The sequence below is a fragment of the Taudactylus pleione genome, unplaced genomic scaffold, assembly GCF_031769625.1.
Source record: "Taudactylus pleione unplaced genomic scaffold, aTauple2 ptg000442l, whole genome shotgun sequence".
Taxonomy (NCBI): Eukaryota; Metazoa; Chordata; class Amphibia; order Anura; family Myobatrachidae; genus Taudactylus; species Taudactylus pleione.
Window position 1 is genome coordinate 2,280,277 of NW_028284844.1, and position 23,288 is coordinate 2,303,564.

The window sequence follows — 23,288 nt, forward strand, 5'->3', positions numbered from 1 at the left end:
ACACGCCTCATCAGGAGTGCTACCTTGCCATTGCCGTCTATATCCTCGCTGAAGGATCCTACGGACAGGAAGGTGGAGACTTGTCTAAAGTCTATTTATTCTCTCTCAGGGGCTGTGGCCCGGCCGTCCATGGCCATCTCCTGGGTGGCCAAGGCCATTGAGGGTTGGGCCAACGCCTTGGAGGATACGTTTACGGATGAAGCTCCGGATGTCCAGAGGGCGTTGTTAGGACAGATGAGAGATGCCGCTTCCTACATTGGAGAAGCATCTTTGGATGCTAGCCTGCTGACCTCTAGGGTTTCGGCGGCAGCAGTGTCTGCTCGCAGATCCTTGTGGTTGAGGTCTTGGAGAGCAGACGCTGATTCAAAGAAAGGCTTGGAGGCCTTACCTTTTAATGGAGAGTTGCTATTTGGTCCGGACCTGGACAAAATAGTAGATACCCTGGCAAAGTCCAAGTCAGCCTTCCTCCCTTCAGCTACGACACCTGCTAAGGTCCGGAGCTCGGCCTTTCGCTCCTTTCGGGTTCAGGGCAAGGCAAAGGGTCAGTCCTTCCCGAGGCAGTCCGCAACCAAGACGGCCTCAAAGCCAAAGAAGCAAGCCTTCCAAGCAAGAAGATAAGCCTTCGGCATGATGGTATGGGCCTCCCTCTGGGGGACCCCAGAGTGGGAGGCCGACTTCTTCAATTCGCCCAGTGCTGGCACAATACCACCACGGATGCCTGGGTGCGAGAAGTGGTCTCCCAGGGGTACGCCCTGTCTTTTCGGCACAGGCCACCTCGCCAGTTTTTTTGCACGAGTCCTTCTCAGGACAAAACCAAGGCCTTGCAGGTTCAGGAAGCCGTAGAGGCCTTGCTGACGGCGGGGGTCATTATACCCGTACCACAATCTCAACGTGGGATGGGGTATTACTCTACGCTGTTTCTGGTGCAGAAACCCAATGGCTCTCATCACCCCATCCTCAATTTGAAGTCCCTGAACAGATTTCTCAGGGTTCCCAAATTCAGGATGGAAACTTTGCGTTCCATCATTCTGGCGATGGAACCGGGGGATTATATGGTGTCTCTGGATATCCAGGACACCTACCTCCATGTGCCTATAGCAACATCGCACCAACGGTTTCTGCGGTTTGCTATTCTCCACAACCACTACCAATTCAGGGCTCTACCCTTTGGCCTCTCCACGGCACCAAGGGTATTTACCAAGGTGATGGCGGTCATGGCGGCTCACCTTCGGAGCCAGGGGATACGGTTGCTACCGTATCTAGACGACCTCCTCTTGCTGGCAAGCTCCCCGGAGGTACTGATCCAGCATCTCCACCTGACGGTCGCTTGTCTATAGGCGCACGGGTGATTGATCAACTAGAAGAAGTCCTCCCTCATCCCATCACAGCGGATGGTTCATTTGAGGGCCCTTCTAGACTCTCATCTGCAACGGATTTTTCTGACTCCAGAGAAGGTCTCCTCCTTACAGCTGCGGATACACAGTTGTCTGAGCAGGGGCAGAGTGTCGGTGCACTCAGCGATGAGAGTTTTGGGGTCCATGGTGTCGGCATTCGACATGGTAGAGTTTGCCCAGTTCCATTCCAGGCCCCTGCAGAGGCTGATTCTTTCGGAATGGAATGGATTGCCACACAGGATCCGCTCTCAGATGCTGGTGTTGTCCTCGGAGGTGCGTCTGTCCCTGGCCTGGTGGCTACAGACGGCTCATCTCCTCGAGGGGCGCCCCTTTTGGATCCCGGAATGGGTTCTGCTAACGACAGATGCCAGTCTCCGGGGTTGGGGGGTGGTAACAGGCTCCTTTTTCACTTCAGGGTCGTTGGCCGGCGGAGGAAGCGATTCTTCCCATCAACATCCTGGAACTGCGGGCAGTGTACAGAGCCCTGCAGTCGTCCGGCACCGCTCTTCACGGAAGGGCCGTTCAGGTGCAGTCAGACAACGCCACCATGGTGGCGTACATCAATCACCAGGGAGGGACTCGCAGTCGAGCTGCGATGTCGGAGGTGTCCCGCGTCCTGGCTTGGGCGGAGCGCTATCTTCCAGCTCTCTCGGCAGTCTTCATCCCGGGAGTCCTCAATTGGGAGGCAGACTTCCTCAGCCGTTACGACGTGCATCCCGGGGAATGGTCGCTTCATCCAGAGGTATTCCAACTACTCGTGGACAAGTGGGGGCTGCCAGAGCTGGACCTGATGGCGTCCCGTCACAATCACAAGCTGCCCGTATACGAGTCAAGGACAAGGGATGCAGGCGCAAGTCTGATAGACGCGCTGTCGGTGAAATGGCTGTTTCGCCTGGCTTACTTGTTCCCTCCGATATCTCTGCTGCCTCGGGTCCTGCGCAAGTTCAAGCAGGACGGAGGCACACTGATCCTGGTGGCCCCACCGTGGCCCAGAAGGCCCTGGTACTCCGATCTGCGGAGCCTGTCCATCGACGCTCCGTACCTCCTACCTCAACGACGGGACCTGTTGTCTCAGGGGCCCTGTCTTCACCCGTATCTGGGTCGACTATCTTTGACGGCATGGCTCTTGAGACAGGCGTCCTGAGGTCTCGGGGCTTTTCTAGCTCCGTTATTACCACCATGGCGAGGATCTACCACAGAGTGGCACACTTTCAGTGGTGCGAGCCCAGAAGATATGATCCCCAGGTGTTCTGGGTCTCGCGTATTCTGGCTTTCCTTCAGTCGGGTTTGGATTTAGGATTAAGTCTTTCCTCACTGAAGGTGCACGTGTCTGCTCTGTCGGTGTGGTTCCAGCGCAGGATTGCTACTATGCCGGATGTACACACCTTTTTCCAGGGTGTTTTAAGAATCCAGCCTCCCTTTGTGCCACCTGTGGCCCCGTGGGATTTGGCGGTGGTTCTTCGGGCCTTACAGGGTCCTCCTTTTGAGCCCTTGGAGTCAGTGGAGCTCAAGTGGCTAACTTTTAAGACGGTTTTCCTCTTGGCAATTGCTTCTGCCAGGAGGGTTTCGGATTTAGGGGCGCTTTCCTGTCGTTCCCCTTTTCTGGTTTTTCATCAGGACAGAGCGGTGCTTCGCACTCGTCCTGATTTCCTGCCTAAAGTGGTTTCCAGGTTCCACATTAATCAGGAAATTGATTCAGTCGCCTGATCTTTCGGCTGGGGAGGCTTCTTTAGACGTTGTCCGTGCACTCCAGGTTTATGTGGACAGGACTAGTTCTGTGAGGAAGTCTGATTCATTGTTTGTCCTCTTCGGTTTTCACAAGTGGGGTTGGCCTGCCAACAAACAGGCTCTAGCCCGTTGGCTTCGTTCTGTTATTATTGAGGCTTATATGCAGGAGGGTTTACCTTTTTCAGCCTCTGTTAAGGCTCATTCCACTCGGTCTGTGGGCCCTTCTTGAGCTGCTATCCGTGGCGCCTCTGCTGTTCAGCTGTGTAAGGCGGCCACCTGGTCTTCCATTCAGACCTTTTTGAGGTTCTATACGTTTGACACCTTTGCCTCTTAGGATGCATCCTTTGGGTGCCGGGTTCTCCTATCAGCACAGGAGCGTCCCCACCCTTAGTTGGACTACTTTGGGACATCCCCAAGGTCACCCTGTGGACCCCTATGGACCCTGAAGTAGAAAACGAGATATGGTAAGAACTTACCTTTGTTATCTCTGTTTCTACGAAGTCCATAGGGTCCACAGGGCACCCGCCCTGACGCACCTGGCTTCATGTGGGCTCTGTGACTGGTCACCGGTTTTCCGTCTCCCATTTCTGTGAGTATGATTCTTGTGTGTTCCAGTCTTCCTTCTCTCTGTTTCGTCTCCTCCTCCGGCCTGGGCTGCTTACCAACTGAGGTGCCTGTGGCACGGGGGCGGGGTATAGAGGAGGATGGACCCAAGTGCATCCTGGGAGCAGCTGAAAGCTTTAACTCCGTGGTGCCCGAGGATCCAGGATCCAGCTATACCCCAAGGTCACCCTGTGGACCCTATGGACTTCGTAGAAACAGAGATAACAAAGGTAAGTTCTTACCATATCTCTTGTTTTTTGTATATAATGTGGCTGATTTAGTGTCGGATGGAATTGTTGCCTGTGTGCTAATTGTGATGCCAGGCAAAGTATGTGAGACCACAAGGGGCGCAAAAACAAACTCCTTTTTGTATGCAGGATAAATGTGGCATGTTCTAACACAGAGGTAGTCAACCCGTGGCACTCCAGCTGCTGTGGAACCACACATCCCAGCATGCCCTGCCACTCTTTGTCATGCCCTAACAGCAAAGCTGTTGCTGGACATGCTGGGATGTGTAGTTCCGCAGCAGCTGGAATGCCACATGCTGTATATTAATACTGCGTATTTACCAGGTCACGCCCCCTCAGAGTTCTATGTTGGGGAGCGTATTTTACGTGTCCCCCCCAACCTTCAGCACTAAATAGTTATGACAGAAGCAAATTTTGTACCCAGCGGCTGGATTCGGTCCGAACGCTAAATGAGCCCCGATGTACAGTAACTAAACACGCCGACTGCGTTCATGGCCTGTCTGCATCATCCGTAACAGTCTTGGGTGTATAAAGGCTCATCCAGGATTTTTGGCACTTTAGAGATATTATACACTAAGGGGTCTATTTACTAAGCAGTGATAAGAGACAGAGTGAAAAGTGATAAGGTGCCAGCCAATCAGCTCCCAACTGTCATCTCACAGGCCGTGTTTGAAAAATGATAGTTGGGAGCTGATTGGCTGGCACCTTATCACTTTTCACTCTGTCTCCTAACACTGCTTAGTAAATAGACCCCTCAGTCTGAAACTACTCCCCCTCTGTATCTTCTAGACAGACCAGCATCCACATAGCCTCCCTCGGCTGCAGGGTGGCAGGAATGGGCGAGGGAAGTTTGTATGGATTGTAGGCGCCTCTGGTGCTCGAGCTGCAGGTAGAATGCTGACAGTCTGGGTAGCCCTGTACTAGGCACATTTCAGCAATTAGGGGACAGTCCATCTGGACAATGGCCATTGAATATGCTGGACCTTGGGGGGCAAGGAGATGTAGTCAGGATTCTGACGTCCTGGATTCTCACTGTCACAATACCGGCAGCAGAATCCTGGCGGGTCACAGTACCGATGGATCCTTGTGGTGAGGTTTAAGGTTAGGGACTATAGGGAGGGTTAGGGTTAGGCTGCCCGAGGGGACAGTTGGGGATAAGCTGTGGGAGGGGTGGGTTAGAATATTTACCAATATTTTTTGGAATTTTGACCATGTGGAATCCGCTGCCGGTACTGTGACCGTCAGGATGGCCACCGCCAGGATACCATGCTCATCCCGTAAACTAGTAGCTCATCCATGGCAGGCTTGCTTCTCTTCTGTATCCCTGCATAGAAATGTTACTGTGTGGGAGAATATTTATTCTGAGTGGGTCACCGCACCGCAGCTTTCCCTTTACCACCGTTTTTATCCAACATGGCTGACAGAAGTTCCGGTCTGGTGGGGATTAAAGACCTCATTCAGAGACTGTCTTTAGATGCAAGCGGTCGCACAGAATCAGGGCGGCCTCTAACATCCCGGATGGCCGCCTCCTTGTCGATCGTTAAGCTGTGGGTTACCACCCACAGCTTAACGACCGACCAGGTTGATGGTCGCGATGGTGATCACCATCACGACCATCGGGGCTTTTGACCAGACCCTAGGGTAGGGTCTGGGCACTCGTAAGCCACAGGGAGCTTTCTGCTCTGATGGAGCAGGAAGCTTCCCACTGACATCAGCTATGATGTCAATGGGGCCGCCCCCAAAACGGTAGGCGTTCGTAAAGGAACGCCTCAGTTTTGTAAACCACCCCCCTGGCCCGCCTACCAAACGGGGGCAGCTGTCGTTCAACATCGATAGCCGCCCCTTTGGTAGCGAGCTCCGGAGCAACAGAGTTTATCTGTCGCTCCAGGGCTTGCGCACGTGCATTGCGGCCGCTGTGCGTGCGCAGGCCAAACCATCGAGTTGGTTACGAGCGCATCGGCGCTCGCTCGCGACTCTGAATGAGGTCCTAAGTCATGATGTTGTTGACTTGTTCAACATACAAACTCTAGATTTGGTGCGCATTGCTATCGGGTCACATGGGATTCGACGGGATCACTGAAAGTTCATCTGCCTGTGATTGCATCTTCTGCGACTGTACCATGTTAGGAGTTTAAAGCCGCCAATGGTGCTTGTGTTTTTGCATGATGCTCACTGCTGTACCCATAGCCAGGACACTTCACCACCATATTCACAGTAGTTATGGTGGCAGTCGCAGTAACAAAGAGGCCACAGAGCTCACTAGCGGGGAGATGTGTCAAGACTTGGAGAGAGATAAAGTGAAGAAGTTACCTAAAGTCAACCAATGAGCTTCTGTCATTTCAAATGCTGTGCTAGGTGAATGACAGAAGCTGATTGGTTGCTGTGGGCTTGATACATCTCGCCCGTAGACGGCAACTGTAGCGACTGTTGATGGTTAATCACCTCCCAGTAGCTGAACTGCGATGAGCGTCCAATAGACCGCCCTGTCTTTGTGGTGAAGACACGCCTCCTCCGTACTACTGTAATAATTGTTAATTGCCTTCAGAATTGATGAAATATTTTTGAGAATGGTGATAATTATGTGGGAGGGTGGGCACCAAGCTGATCTAAAGAGCTGCCGTCTCTAACTGCCGCCCATAAACCGCAGTAGCGCTGCCAGTCCACACGAGGTGGTAGCCGTGGTATCTCCCCGGCACAGCTTAGAGTGATGAATTAACCATGAATGTGAGTCTTTACACTGTTCCCCTTATCATTCGCAGCTCAGCTGAAGATTGATATCTCTCCGGCCCCAGAGAATCCGAGCTATTGTCTGACACCTGAATTATTACAAGTTAAACCTTATCCTGACAGCCGAGTGAGGCCAACAAGGGGGATCTTGGAATTTCCGGCGAGAGACGTCTATGTCCCCAACACGACGTACAGGTAATGGGGAGGTCACCAGTTGTTCCAGAACTGTGTTGTCAATGGTGATTTCGCAAAGGTCCTCAGTTGATCAAGTGTTTAACGATAGCTGTTTTGTAAGAAAACAACCAATAGTTCACGTTCACCTATCACAATGATTCCCAACCTCGGCCCTCAAGGCACACTAACAGTCCTTGTTTTAGTGATATCCATGATTGTGCACAGATGGTTGAATCAAAATAACTGAGGTACTAATTAAGTCACCTGTGCTCAAGTATGGTTATCCTTAAAACCTGGGCTGTTAGTGTGCCTTGAGGACCGTGGTTGGGAACCCCTGACCTATCAGTTTGGTCATCCAATGATGAAGTTCGTAATAAACACGATACTGTATGTCGGCAGTGACATTGTGACGCAATGACTGCGTACCCCATGTTCTTATACCTGGACTCCGAAGCTGATAACAGGATCACTTTGCAAATTAAAACAAATGAAAAATGAGTCCATTCACTTGTAATAAACAATTAGTACACACAAAGAATTCAATAATTGTGTAATAATTAGTTTAAAAACGACACTGTTCATAGCCCATCATGTCACTTTAATAGGAATACTCCTTAGTTACACTTAAATAATGGTTAAAAAGAGATGTGATTATACAGCTGCGCACATTCTAAGCTCACGCCGTAAGGACGGTCCCTACAAGGTCGGCATCGCTCAGCAGCTGGTATAACCTTCTGTGGAGAATAGTTTAAAAAAATGCATCCGCGACTGATGGTGAATAAATACTGGTGGCAGTGATGAGCCCTCCTCCTCTATCCCTTATACGGGCCTGCTGGCATGCGTATGTGCCCGTCCTCCCCTGTCCCTTACGCGGGCTGCTGGCGTGCCCCTCCTCTATCCCTTATACAGGCCTGCTGGCATGCGTATGTGCCCGTCCTCCCCTGTCCCTTACATGGCCTGCTGTCATGCCCTTCCTCTGTCCCTTACACGGGCTGCTGGCATATCCCTCCTCTGTCCCTTACATGTGTGCCCCTCCTCCTCTGTCCCTTACATGTGTGCCCCCCCTCCTCTGTCCTTTACACGTGTGCCCCTCCTCCTGTCCCTTACACGTCTGCCCCTCCTCCTCCTGTCCCTTACACGTGTGCCCCTCCTCCTCTGTCCCTTACATGTGTGCCCCCCCTCCTCTGTCCTTTACACGTGTGCCCCTCCTCCTGTCCCTTACACGTGTGCCCCTCCTCCTCCTGTCCCTTACACGTCTGCCCCTCCTCCTCCTGTCCCTTACACGTCTGCCCCTCCTCCTCCTGTCCCTTACACGTCTGCCCCTCCTCCTCCTGTCCCTTACACGTCTGCCCCTCCTCCTCCTGTCCCTTACACGTCTGCCCCTCCTCCTCCTGTCCCTTACACGTCTGCCCCTCCTCCTCCTGTCCCTTACACGTCTGCCCCTCCTCCTCCTGTCCCTTACACGTCTGCCCCTCCTCCTCCTGTCCCTTACATGTCTGCCCCTCCTCCTCCTGTCCCTTACACGTCTGCCCCTCCTCCTCCTGTCCCTTACACGTCTGCCCCTCCTCCTCCTGTCCCTTACACGTCTGCCCCTCCTCCTCCTGTCCCTTACACGTCTGCCCCTCCTCCTCCTGTCCCTTACACGTCTGCCCCTCCTCCTCCTGTCCCTTACACGTCTGCCCCTCCTCCTCCTCCTCCTGTCCCTTACACGTCTGCCCCTCCTCCTCCTCCTCCTGTCCCTTACACGTCTGCCCCTCCTCCTCCTGTCCCTTACATGTCTGCCCCTCCTCCTGTCCCTTACACGTCTGCCCCTCCTCCTCATGTCCCTTACATGTCTGCCCCTCCTCCTCCTCCTGTCCCTTACACGTCTGCCCCTCCTCCTCCAGTCCCTTACACGTCTGCCCCTCCTCCTCCTGTCCCTTACACGTGTGAGGTTTTGCCCAGAGCAACTAATCAGATCCTAGCTATTATTTCTCTGTTGCGTTCTAGAAAATGATAGACACAATCTGATTGGTAGCTATTTTGTTTTTAGAAGCTTTAGTAAGTCTACCCCCTCATCTGTAGCAGGAGGACTGATGAGCACCTCATTATATTACACCCCCTAGCAGTTATGACTACTCTTCTCTGTCATAGACTTTGGTCCCAATTGTTTTTCCAGTGACCGTGTACGAGCCGGGCACAGGGTCTTGTGAGCTTTACTTTTTCTTATTACCGTTGAAATTGAGGTTTTATTGGGCAGTAAATAATGCACAAGTGTAAGGTTGTAACGTTGGCATATTGGGCTACTGTGCATGAATCGGCTTCTTCTGACTGATTCTCTAGAGCATGGCACCAGGAACAGGGTCTCACACACAACCAACCCTCTCCCAAGCTATTGGTACACGTTAGGTCTGTAGTAAAAGCCTGATGAAACTTCCTGCCAGACACCTTGGCACTCAGTGTACACCTTTCTCCTGACTGTTGCCATGACTTGGCTGGAAGCTCTTCACAACCAACAGGACAGTGGCACAAAATGCACGAGCGGCACACATTGAGACATGGTGTAGGTGCCTAAAATCCAGGAGGACAGGGAAGGAACAAAGGGCCTGATTCAGACCCGCTCGCAAGCGGGTCGATGGTGGGCCAGTGCGCACTCAAGCCCCATAGCGAGGGAGAAATCACTCGCCTCGGGGCTCGCAACAAAACGGGGCGGCTGTCGATGTTGATCGACAGCTCGCCCTGTTTTGTAGGCGGGGAGGGGGGGTGGCTGAACAAACAGGCCTGTTATGTGTGCGGCCCTTCTGACATCACGAGTGATGTCAGTAGTGGACTTCCTGCTCTATAAGAGCATCAAGTCCACTTGGGCTTGCGAGACCTGAGACCCTACCACAGTGTCTCCTCGCATCTCCTGCCCGCCTGCTGTGGGTGGGCACCCACAGCTTTGCGAGCGGACAGGAAAAAATAAATTCCTCCCCGCCCTGATGCAGAGCGTGCGCTCGCAAATAGAGAGCGCCTCTGAATGAGGCCCAAAGCTTCTGGGCTTTTCTTTCACATTTATTTGTTAGGACTCACTTGGTCATGAGTCAGTTTGGATTACTCTTACAAGTGTGTATTTCAAAGAAGCGATGCAGAAGTGGAATGAAACAGTAGCTGGTTTATTTTACACTTGTGGGTAAGACAAAGACCAGGGTTTACACAGGATAATGATAACACAAAACAGCTCAATATGAGAAGTCCTGGAATAACGCTGTAGTGTAGGCAGGGGTAATAGCTGAGCAGGAATAACGTGTAATGTAGTAATACCCTACCCTCCAACATGACCCATTCCATTAGGTACAAAATACTCCGCTCCTGGGCTTCTCATCTAATTTATGATTGCTGTCACCTGTGTTGAAGTAGGTAATTGATAAGATATGTATTTCACCACAGATGTCTGCAATCATAAATTAAGAGGAAAGTCCAATTTTGAGTAAAACAGACCGGGGCCAATGTTAGAAGATTGTTCACGTATAATCGCAGAGGGATTCCTCCAGGTCAAGAGCAAAAATGCAAATACGCAGGGTCAATAAAGGTATTCCTATGTATACAAGTAACCACCCTAGCCCAAAACGCGGTCACTCGGTGATAAGACCAAAGAAGATGCCAGACGTCACCAGAAGGAGTAGAACATTTAGGGCATGAGTCCAAAGAAGACCTCCCAAATTAATAAAGCCTAATCAGGGTCCAATAGACCCTATGTAAAATATATAGTAGAATCTGCTGAAACCAGGCATAAGTCGTGACATCCCGAGAAGAACCTAGAATAAATTTCCACTCTTCATCATTTAATCCGCCCACATCTACATCCCAATGAGACCTAGGGCTGCACAGACTGTCTACACCATGAGAGGACAGAAGAGAGGAGTAGGCTGTAGAGATAGATTTATGACCAGGGAGAGTACGAACTAATAATCGAATTGGAGCCTCAGAAAGGACAGGGGTAATTCCCCTCCACATTTCACAGAGAGCATGTTGGAACTGTAGTGATCTATAAAATAAATGAGCTGGAAGACTATAAGTAGAGGACAAGTATGCAAAAATGTGGTTTCCCTGGTCCATTGGGGTAACCCATTCTCTCAACTGTTTTAACTGAGCTGCAAGGTAATAAAGTGCAAATCGGGCAGATCTAAACCTCCCTACCCTCGAGGCCGACAAAGGGTCTTATAAGCTATACGTGCTCTCCTATTCGCCTAAACAAAGGAAGTTATACAGCTAGAAACTACAGTAATACTGTTGCCATTTTTATTAGTATTTGGCGTAACTATAGGCTACCGCACTGCGTTCCCTCAAAGTAAGAGCATGTGGATAGAACAAGATGCGTTTCAGGCGCCGGAACGTGAACGGAGCGCAACCAAATTGCTAGTATCAGCAGTATTGGGTACGATACACCCAGATGCTAATAAATCGCATGTAAGGGACGCCAGTGAGAACCGAGACCTTTAGTGCAAAGAAACAGAGGAACGGTCAGAGTTCTGAAATTAAAGTATTTATTTAGAGTCACAGAACTTCCTTTCTACATCTCATCTGGGGGAACTGTTATACCTTGGAGCAGTGGGTCCCAAAAATTCTTGAACCACGGCGCCCTGAGTATCAGCATTTTATTCATGGCACCCTTGGGCCAAAAGTATCTTATTGAGAAATAAAAAAAAAATATAAAATGAAGTAACTTGTGCTTACCTGTGATCCTCAGGCTCCGTTATGTGGTGGGGGACAGGGTTGTCCGTATATTTTATGTTTGGAAGCCGCCAGCACTGGTTTTGTTTATCACAAGGACCATAAATAATTTGATTTGGCCCAGGAACTCCAACCCGTGGCACCCCTGCAAGTACCCGGCAGCACCCAGTTTGGGAATCACTGTCTTGGAGTGTAGAGGGCGCTATGTCCAGGAGTAGGCACTGCTGGCCGCTAAAACTTGTTCGCTGTTATCTTTTCCGCAGCTACGATTCTTGTCCTGGCGCCAGGGGGAAAGAAAAACAAAGCATTTAGGGCCAGGGGCATGGCATCTATTTTCTGCTATGCAGAGCAGCGGTGTGAGAGTGCTTCCCCCAATGCCCCCCACCCCCCAATCGGCCTTCAGTTTTTTATGTAGTGCCAATAGAGTGGTGCAGTGTTCGTTTGAGCTGCAGGAGCAGCTTTGCGAGTTTTTTCTTTTTGTACTATGTTTTACAAATTCAGTGTTTTTGTATCAAAAGACGACAGTTCTGACTGTATCCTCCCTTAGGGGCGTATTTGTAATGTCCCCCATGTATACCAGTGCCCCCTAGATAGGATGTAAGATAATATATAGGATTTTCATACTCACTCTTTCTATAATAGAGTACAGGAGACTTAGAAGTGATATTATTATTACAAGTACTAGGAACTTGTGCCGTACAGACCTCATAGTTTTTCTCTTCCATACATTCCCTTTAGGCTGCAGGCGGGGCGGTTAGGGTTAGGCTGTGGGAGGGGAGGGTTAGGCTGCGGGAGGGGAGGGTTAGGCTGCGGGAGGGGAGGGTTAGGCTGCAGGAGGGAAGGTTAGGGTTAGGCTGCAGGAGGGGGGGTTAGGGTTAGGTTGCAGGAGGGGTGGTAAGGGTTAGGTTGCGGAAGAGGAGGTATGGGTTAGGCCGTGGGAGGGGAGGGTTAGGCTGCAGAAGAGGAGATATGGGTTAGGCCGTGGGGGGGGAGGGTTAGGCTGCAGGAGGGAAGGTTAGGCTTAGGCTGCAGAAGGGTGTGTTAAGGTTAGGCTGCAGGAGGGGAGGTTAGGGTTAGGTTGCGGAAGAAGAGGTATGGGTTAGGCCGTGGGAGGGGAGGGTTAGGCTGCAGGAGGGATGGTTAGCGTTAGGCTGCGGAAGAGGAGGTTAGGGTTAAGCCGTGGGAGGGGAGGATTAGGCTGCGGAAGGGGAGAGTTAGGGTTAGGCTGCGTGAGAGGCAGTTAGGGTTAGGCTGCAGGAGGGGAGGTTAGGGTAAGGTTGCAGGAGGGGAGGTTAGGGTAAGGTTGCAGGAGGGGAGGTTAGGGTAAGGCTGTAGGAGAGGAGGTTAGGGTTAGGCTGCAGGATGGGAGGTTAGGGTTAGGCTGCAGGATGGGAGGTTTTGGTTTGGCTGCAGGAGGGGAGGTTAGGGTTAGGCTGTAGGAGAGGAGGTTAGGGTTAGGCTGCAAGATGGGAGGTTAGGGTTAGGCTGCAGGATGGGAGGTTAGGGTTAGGCTGCAGGATGGGAGGTTAGGGTTAGGCTGCAGGAGGGGAGGTTAGGGTTAGGCTGCAGGATGGGAGGTTAGGGTTAGGCTGCAGGAGGGGAGGTTAGGCTTAGGCTGCAGGAGGGGAGGTTAGGCTTAGGCTGCAGGAGGGGAGGTTAGGCTTAGGCTGCAGGAGGGGAGGTTAGAGTTAGGCTGCAGGAGGGGCAGTTAGGGTTAGGCTGCAGGAGGGGCAGTTAGGGTTAGGAAGTGGGAGGCGAGGTTACGGTTAGGCTGCTGGAGGGTAGTGTTAGGCTGTGGGAGGGGAGGATAGGGTTAGGCTGCAGGAGTGGGGGGGGGGAGTTAGGGTTAAGCACTATGGGGAGGGTTAACGATGCTCACTGACTAAAATGGTTCAAGTTCAAACGGAAGTCACCGCCAGATGATCGCTGGACCCGGACATGATGAATGTTGACAAAATATACACCCAAGGGCAGATGCAATTGCCCATGGTATTTGCAGCGCGGATTTTACACCTGAAGCTATTTAATTATTAGTCATATTCCCTGCGGGTAGCATGCATTAACCCACAGATTCTGCGTGAAGTGCTGGGATCTAAGAGTATCCCTACGTGTTAAGGGCCTGATTCAGACTGGGACGCTAAGCTGCGATCGCACGCTATGGCCGATAGTCGCCCGTCTGCGCATGCGTCACATTGCGCGTGTGCGTGAGCCAGTCACTGCGATCGGGAATTGTGCGCTCATAGTACACAGACTGAGCGCTACTCTGAGTGACAGCGCCGTTTGTGGGTGGTAACAGGGGAAGGTCCTGGAAAACGGGGGAGTGTATGAACGTACGCAGGCGTGTCTGAGCATCAAAACTGCGTTCTGTGGGCGTGCATAATTAGCATGGAAGCGTCATTGTACACGTCACCTGGTTGTATTTCAGCCTGCAGTGCTTGCGGTGGGGGAAGGTCTACCTCAAGCGCTGCGTGCAGCTACGATGGCTCTCGATGTTACCGATTAATCACACACTTCTTGGAGATGACGTATGCTAATTAAGAAAAGTGGGGGTCTTTACACCGGCGTGCGATCACTCTGCCGTCGCTCTCTAAGACATAGAGACGTCCTTATGCCTGGCCGTGCGATCACTCTGCCCTCTAAGACATAGAGGGCGTCTTTAAGCCTGGCCATGCGTTTGCGGAATTTGCATACCCGGCCCCTGGCGGCTGCAAAAGTGCGCTGCCTTGCGTCCGGGTCTGAATCGTCCCCTAAGTCCCAAAGGGTGCACTTTATCGTGGATCTTTCCTCGCCGTCTCAGAAGCTGTGAAGAAAAATCCGCATTAAATGCACCCTCAGGGACTTAACGCGCGGGGATGTGGCAGTCAATTTAATTTCATATTTTAATCTGCACATTTAACAGAAATATTAACGTAGAAATATATATATTTTTTTTTTTTTTGCTCCCAATGTGCCAGACGCGCGCTCTCCATAGATTCCTCAGTATTGCGTGAGTCGCACAGCCAGCATCTGCCCCACACCTAATAATCAGCAACTTTTCATGATTACACCATTCAAAATATTATACTTTTATGTCCGCTGTGTAATCTTGGTGGTTGTGGTGATGGAGGCACTCGGCGGCTCTCCTCTGAACAACCTCTAAATTCCCGCGGCCGCTGTAGACCCATGCAGCGAGCTCCTGAGACAAGTTGACATTTTCTTTTGAAGGTTAGAAGAAATAGAAGAGTATAATCAATGTGACAAGTTAATTACTGTCGCCCCAAATGTAGTCGTCCCTGAGGGCCACCAGCCCCGGCTAATGATCGCTTAGAGACGTCAATTATTAACAGGGAAACCTATTTACTTGTGCTATTTTGTGTTCGCAGTCTGCGTTATCTTCTGGAAACAAAGACTTTTAAAGGAGTTTCTTTTCATTATAACTAACGTACTTATTATCTCGGCCGCACACTAAATAAAGATCACAGACTTACTTTCAATAAACCTACAAAAACAGTTGCCAGGTATTATTCCATGGAAGGAAAAATCGCTTATTTGTCTGACCTTTCTAAGCAGGGGGAGGAGGTTGTGTTAATGCTGCTTGCCCCTCTGCCCCTGGTTATTCTGTCTGTCTATGCGTGTGTACTCTGCGAACGGGCCCCACTCCCAGCGCAACATCACGAAACCTCTGTATTCAATGATGAGGCTGTAAAGTGGTTGTAGAAGGCGCGGGGTGGAGGGGATAGGGGGTTGCGATGACCGTGATGTGATGCTTGCAGTCCTGCGCAGTACGCCTTTCTGGCAAACCTCTATAGTATCTTAGCGTGCACTGGGTGGACCTTCTGGGTACACTGGGGTTGGCGACGTTTTGCAGACAGTGAATTAGAGCCACTGTTGTCCGAGGGACTTGTCATTAAGTTGAATCATGTATAGAGCAATTGCTGGGAGAGATTATTTGCTTACTGGACAGTGAGAGACCTGGATACAACTAGCATATAGCGTCACCATAAGTGCTGGCGCACACTTAGTAACTCCTGTCCAAAATTGTTTTTTTTTTTTATTGTTACAGCAATCAATATTATATTTATCACAACCCCAGCTCTAAAAGATCTGTTGTGTACTTTACCGTTATCTACTATATAATGATGAAAGGCCTCAGTAGAGAACAGCAGGGGGAGCCTCGGCCCCCTACCCTCTTATAGCTCTCACTGGCTGCCTGTCCCTTTCCTTTCCCCCAGCTATCTGACACACACGCCATCGCAGTAGACTCCTTGCAGGAGTTGTCCATTAATCATCGCCCCCCCCCCCCCCCCCACTGGAGGTTCTGTGAATCATCACCTCTCACAACCACCAAAGCAATGGAGGACCCCCAAATTGCCACCTCCTGAAATAGGCACTTCCCACAACCCCACCCTACACCCACTGGAAGTTCCGTTAATCATCACCCCATCCACTGGAGGTTCTGCGAATCATCACCTCTCACAACCACCCCAACAATGTAGGTCCCCCAAATTGCCACCTCTTGAAACACCCCACAGCTCCAGCAAGTTGGAGGTCCTGCAAATCCATACCTCCCACAACCCCCTTACACCCACTGGAAGTTACACAAATTGGCAACTACTGCAAAACCTCCCCACCTGCCAGATGTCCTGCAAATCAGAAGTCCTGCACCCCAGCGGATGGAGACCCATGGGCAGATGGGAGGAAAGGGGTAAGAACGGGAAGATGGGAGGAATTGAGGAGAGAGGAGGTGAAGAGAAAGCAAAAATATATCTCTACACAAAAAGCTAGTGACCAGGCTAATGACTGGTCCAAAATACTAGTGTGCCTGTAATTTTAGTTTCTTGGGAGTACCAGTGAGTCGGGCTGAGCCCGCAAGACATTTAGGGTAACAGCTAAGTAAGGTCAGTTTGAATATTTAATAATAAGCTCTTCATCCCCTATAATGGGACAAGTATCCTGTGACATGTTCGGCAATGTGCTAGATAACGAGGTTTCCATTCTCACTTCCTGATGGTCACCTTGCACCTTGTCAATACTATGGAACGGTCATATTTATCTTGGCTTAACACACATGGTTTAGGTGCGTGTAGATAAAGCGTAACTAGGGTACAGTCACCTGTGCTTTTGTTGTTGACGGTTTCAAACTGTCCTCCAAGCCCCCCTTACATTCCAAGTTTTAAGGATATCCATGATTGGGCGCAGATGTTGAATCAAAATTGACTGAGGTACGAATTAATCCCCCTGTGCTCAAGTATGAATATTTTTCTACTTCAGGGTCCATAGGGGTCCACAGGGTGACCTTGGGGTATAGCTGGATCCTGGATCCTCGGGCACCACGGAGTTAAAGCTTTCAGCTGCTCCCAGGATGCACTTGGGTCCATCCTCCCCTATACCCCGCCCCCGAACCACAGGCACCTCAGTTTAAGATAGTGCCCGGCCGGAGTCGGGTCACCCTGCGGGGTGGGCTGCAGGAGCAGCCCCCTAAAGCTTTTCTTTTTTATTTAACTTAGTTAAATTTATTTTTAATACAGTTTTTTCTCCAGAGCCGCAGCGATGGGCTGTCTGTACAGACGCCCATGCTGCCGCTCCTTCTCCCTGCTGGCGCCGCGACGCCAGCACTGAACTGGGGATCGCGGCGGGGGAAGCCAGAGTCTGTACTAGCCGGACTCTGGTTTCCCCAGGGACTGCTGCTGGAGACGCCGGGGAGATCCAGGTAAGCCGCGCACCGCTGATTAGCGGCGGTGCGCGGGTTCCTTTTAAAAAATGCAGTCCCATGCCCCCGGTTCTAGGGGACAGACCGGGGGCGCTAGCGGTGGCGGCGGGCCCCCCCTCCAGCGGAGGCATACCCCGCCTGACCACTAGACCACCAGGGTAAATAAGGCAAGCGGGATGCCGGCAACCTTGGGGGTTAATATGCTAGACAAGGGAGGAAGCCTTCCCTGTCTAGCGGCTCCTCCCCTCAGCTCAGCGCGCCTTTCAGCACGTAGTCTGGCATCGCTGAGCTGCAGATACTCGGGCCACTCCTCCTCTGAGGTCTCCAGCAGCCATTTTCTCCAGTGGCAGTGCGGATACACTCAGGGAGCAAGCGGACCGGTCCCCCTGTGTACCTCTCCCCCGACAAGGACAGTGTACACAGCACTATAGCCCTCCCAGACACTGAATCTGGGCAGGATGATTGTAGTGGAAAGGTACAGTGAGTATAACTTCTCTGCATGGTATGTGACTTTTGCTAGCGCTGCCTGTCTGTGCTAATTTCTACTTACTGCCAGCCTTTACCTATCCCTTTCCTTCTCCTACAAGCCCTAAAGGTGTGCGGGGGAAGGGTGTTTCTACTGACCTCACTTATATAGATCACGTATTTGTGAGGTCCGTCACATACGGTTGTGTGCTACACAGTACCATATTGTGGGCTGTTGTCCAGCACACAGGTGAGTGCGCACGTTTTCTTCCTATGTCATAACTGTATATTTAATTATATAGTCTGTCATGTCTGAGGAGGAGATTGAGCACTCCATGGCTCCGGTATTGTTATCCTGCAGGCGCTGTTCTGCAGGAGTGGATAGGGAGGATTTGTCGCAGGACGGCCTGTGCGGACGGTGCCAGGCGATCCCTGGTACGTCTAAACCTCTTATGTCGCAGGAGCCACTATGGGCGATGTTTTCCCAGGTGCTGGTGTCCATCGCGGACCGTCTGTCGGTCCCGACTGCCGTCCCTACTAGGGCGTTGCCCCAGCCTACCATCCCCCTTTCCCCGGGTGTCCCACAATTATTGCAGACTCCCCCGGGGTCTCAGCCTGTTGGTCCCTATGCAGGGTTGCCAATGTATATACAGTCCACCCCGGTGGCGCAGCAGGCTGTGGTGCCGTTTCAGGCTCCTGTGGCAGCTCCTCCACCCTGGGTGGATGCGCTTTCCCACACTGTCCAAGATTTGGCGGCAGCATCGTCGGCTTTTCAGTCAATGTTGCGCAGCGACGTGCCCTCCAGGGCGTCTAAACGCGCAGTTATGGCGCAGGCTGCGCATTTTTCGGACTCTGAGGGGTCCTCGGATGATGGCGAGGTGCAGGATGACTCAGTCCAGGAGGTAGACACTAAGTCTTCCATCAATGTGCGGGCTCTGGTTAGGGCGGTGCGGGCCATTCTTCTGATTGAGGATGAGGCTCCCGCTCCCAAGTCGAGGTATCCTAGTTTTAAAAAAGCTAAGGTTACTTCTGCAGCGTTCAGTTGACGGATCACATGGCGGTGGCCTGGCAGACGCCCAGTATGCGATTTCTGCCACAGAAGCGGTTGGCGTCCAACTATCCGTTTCCGGAGGCGCATTGTAAGAAATGGGAAACTCCGCCTGCGGTTGATTCCCATGTAACATGCTTCATCAGGAGTGCTACTTTGCCATTACCGTCTATATCCTCGCTGAAGGATCCTACGGACAGGAAGGTGGAGACTTGTTTAAAGTCTATTTATTCTCTCTCAGGGGCTGTGGCCCGGCCGTCCATGGCCATCTCCTGGGTGGCCAAGGCCATTGAGGGTTGGGCCAACGCCTTGGAGGATACGTTTACGGATGAAGCTCCGGATGTCCAGAGGGCGTTGTTAGGACAGATGAGAGATGCCGCTTCCTACATTGGAGAAGCATCTTTGGATGCTAGCTTGCTGACCTCTAGGGTTTCGGGGGCAGCAGTGTCTGCTCGCAGATTCTTGTGGTTGAGGTCTTGGAGAGCAGACGCTGATTCAAAGAAAGGCTTGGAGGCCTTACCTTTTAATGGAGAGTTACTATTTGGTCCGGACCTGGACAAAATAGTAGATACCCTGGCAAAGTCCAAGTCAGCCTTCCTCCCTTCCGCTATGACACCTGCTAAGGTCCGGAGCTCGGCCTTTCGCTCCTTTCGGGTTCAGGGCAAGGCGAAAGGTCAGTCCTACCCGAGGCAGTCCGCAACCAAGACCGCCTCAAAGCCAAAGAAGCAAGCCTGGAGTGCTAGGCGCCCTTCTTCCAAGCAAGAAGATAAGCCTTCGGCATGATGGGACGGGCCTCCCTCTGGGGGACCCCAGAGTGGGAGGCCGACTTCTTCAATTCGCCCAGTGCTGGCACAATACCACCACGGATGCCTGGGTGCGAGAAGTGGTCTCCCAGGGGTACGCCCTGTCTTTTCGGCACAGGCCGCCTCGCCAGTTTTTTTGCACGAGTCCTTCTCAGGACAAAACCAAGGCCTTGCAGGTTCAGGAAGCCATAGAGGCCTTGGTGACGGCGGGGGTCATTATACCCGTGCCACAATCTCAACGTGGGATGGGGCATTACTCTACGCTGTTTCTGGTGCAGAAACCCAATGGCTGTCATCGCCCCATCCTCAATTTGAAGTCCCTGAACAGATTTCTCAGGGTTCCCAAATTCAGGATGGAAACTTTGCGTTCCATCATTCTGGCGATGGAACCGGGGGATTATATGGTCTCCCTGGATATCCAGGACGCCTACCTCCATGTGCCTATAGCAACTTTGCACCAACGGTTTCTGCGGTTTGCTATTCTCCACAACAACTACCAATTCAGGGTTCTACCCTTTGGCCTCTCCACGGCACCAAGGGTATTTACCAAGGTGATGGCGGTCATGGCGGCTCACCTTCGGAGCCAGGGGATACGGTTGCTACCGTATCTAGACGACCTCCTCTTGCTGGCAAGCTCCCCGGAGGTACTGATCCAGCATCTCCACCTGACGGTCGCTTGTCTACAGGCGCACGGGTGGTTGATCAACTGGAAGAAGTCCTCCCTCATCCCATCTCAGCGGATGGTTCATTTGGGGGCCCTTCTGGACTCTCGTCAAAAACGGATTTTTCTGACTCCAGAGAAGGTCTCCTCCTTACAGCTGCGGATTCACAGTTGTCTGAGCAGGGGCAGAGTGTCGGTGCACTCAGCGATGAGAGTTTTGGGGTCCATGGTGTCGGCATTCGACATGGTGGAGTTTGGCCAGTTCCATTCCAGGCCCCTGCAGAGGCTGATTCTTTCGGAATGGAACGGATTGCCACACAGGATCCGCTCTCAGATGCTGGTGTTGTCCTCGGAGGTGCGTCTGTCCCTGGCCTGGTGGCTACAGACGGCTCATCTCCTCGAGGGGCGCCCCTTTTGGATCCCGGAGTGGGTTCTGCTCACGACAGATGCCAGTCTCCGGGGTTGGGGGGCGGTGACAGGCTCCTTGTCACCTCAGGGTCGTTGGTCGGCGGAGGAAGCGATTCTTCCCATCAACATTCTGGAACTGCGGGCAGTGTACAGAGCCCTGCAGTCGTCCGGCACCGCTCTTCACGGAAGGGCCATTCAGGGGCAGTCGGACAACGCCACCACGGTGGCGTACATCAATCACCAGGGAGGGACTCGCAGTCGAGCTGCGATGTCGGAGGTTTCCCGCGTCCTGGCTTGGGCGGAGCGCTATCTTCCAGCTCTCTCGGCAGTCTTCATCCCGGGAGTCCTCAATTGGGAGGCAGACTTCCTCAGCCGTTACGACGTGCATCCCGTGGAATGGTCGCTTCATCCAGAGGTATTCCAACTACTCATGGACAAGTGGGGGCTGCCGGAACTGGACCTGATGGCGTCCCGTCACAATCACAAGCTGCCCGTATACGGGTCAAGGACAAGGGACACAGGCGCAAGTCTAATAGACGCGCTGTCGGTGAAATGGTTGTTTCGCCTGGCTTACTTGTTCCCTCCGATATCTCTGCTGCCTCGGGTCCTGCGCAAGTTCAAGCAGGACGGAGGCACACTGATCCTGGTGGCCCCAGCGTGGCCCAGAAGGCCGTGGTACTCCGATCTGCGGAGCCTGTCCATCGACGCTCCGTACCTCCTACCTCAACGGCGGGACCTGTTGTCTCAGGGGCCCTGTCTTCACCCGGATCTGGGTCGACTATCTTTGACGGCGTGGCTCTTGAGACAGCCGTCCTGAGGTCTCGGGGCTTTTCTAGCTCCGTTATTACTACCATGCTGAGGGCGCGCAAGCCTGCTTCCGCGAGGATCTACCACAGAGTGTGGCACACTTACTTTCAGTGGTGCGAGGCCAGAAGATATGATCCCCAGGTGTTCCGGGTTTCGCGTATTCTGGCTTTCCTTCAGTCGGGTTTGGACTTTGGATTACGTCTTTCCTCACTGAAGGTGCACGTGTCTGCTCTGTCGGTGTGGTTCCAGCGCAGGATTGCTACTATGCCGGATGTACACACCTTTTTCCAGGGTGTTTTAAGAATCCAGCCTCCCTTTGTGCCACCTGTGGCCCCGTGGGATTTGGCGGTGGTTCTTCGGGCCTTACAGGGTCCTCCCTTTGAGCCCTTGGAGTCAGTGGAGCTCAAGTGGCTAACTTTTAAGACGGTTTTCCTCTTGGCAATTGCTTCTGCCAGGAGGATTTCGGATTTAGGGGCGCTTTCCTGTCGTCCCCCTTTTCTGGCTTTTCATCAGGACAGAGCGGTGCTTCGCACTCGTCCTTATTTTCTGCCTAAGGTGGTTTCCAGGTTCCACATTAATCAGGAAATTGTTGTACCAGCCTTTCAGTCGCCTGATCTTTCGGCTGGGGAGGCTTCCTTAGACGTTGTCCGTGCACTCCAGGTTTATGTGGACCGGACTAGTTCGGTGAGGAAGTCGGATTCTTTGTTTATCCTCTTTGGTTTTCACAAGAGGGGTTGGCCTGCCAACAAACAGACTCTGGCCCGTTGGCTTCGTTCTGTTATTATTGAGACTTATATGCAGGAGGGTTTACCTGTTCCAGCCTCTGTTAAGGCTCATTCCACTCGGTCTGTGGGCCCTTCTTGGGCTGCTAGCCGTGGCGCCTCTGCTGTTCAGCTGTGTAAGGCGGCCACCTGGTCTTCCATTCAGACCTTTTTGAGGTTCTATGCGTTTGACACCTTTGCTTCTCAGGATGCATCCTTTGGGCGCCGGGTTCTCCTATCAGCACAGGAGCGTCCCCACCCTTAGTTGGACTACTTTGGGACATCCCCAAGGTCACCCTGTGGACCCCTATGGACCCTGAAGTAGAAAACAAGAGATATGGTAAGAACTTACCTTTGTTATCTCTGTTTCTACGAAGTCCATAGGGTCCACAGGGCACCCGCCCTGACGCACCTGGCTTCATATGGACTCTGTGACTGGTCACCGGGTTTCCGTCTCCCATTTCTGTGAGTATGGTTCTTGTGTGTTCCAGTCTTCCTTCTCTCTGTTTCGTCTCCTCCTCCGGCCTGGGCTGCTTACCAACTGAGGTGCCTGTGGCTCGGGGGCGGGGTATAGAGGAGGATGGACCCAAGTGCATCCTGGGAGCAGCTGAAAGCTTTAACTCCGTGGTGCCCGAGGATCCAGGATCCAGCTATACCCCAAGGTCACCCTGTGGACCCTATGGACTTCGTAGAAACAGAGATAACAAAGGTAAGTTCTTACCATATCTCTTGTTTTAAATGGAGGACTGTTAGTGGGATTTGAGGACTGTGTTTAGGAATCACTGGTTTAAATGTTAAGACAAATAAATGCATCTGCCCCATCTCCTTATAACCTGCCTTCCTCCATGGTGTGATGCTGCAAATTGTATGGGACTGAACCACTGTGATGTGAATCATGTCACCACTTGGCCAAAAATAATTGGACAATACGATGCCCAGCGTCGCTGGTCCTTGTTAGGAGCAGCTGAGGACAGTGGGATCCTGTATTTGTTTTTTTTTTCTGCTTACGTTCCTGCCATCATTGTCTGGTTAAAGAGGCGCTATAATGTGTAAGTGCGAACACTGTAATCTCCTAATTGC

General features: G+C 52.1%; 1 protein-coding gene across 12 annotated transcripts in view; it reads left to right on the forward strand.

The window, feature by feature from the left end:
• The window catches only part of DOCK7 (dedicator of cytokinesis 7), a 219,732-nt gene that overhangs the window by 68,540 nt on the left and 127,904 nt on the right, over window positions 1–23,288 (forward strand). For all 12 annotated transcript variants that reach the window (XM_088447846.1, XM_088447849.1, XM_088447847.1 and 9 more), the window contains one exon: window positions 6,733–6,895. In XM_088447846.1, coding sequence (XP_088303972.1) covers window positions 6,733–6,895 — 163 coding nt within the window. The remainder of the gene's footprint in view (window positions 1–6,732; window positions 6,896–23,288) is intronic.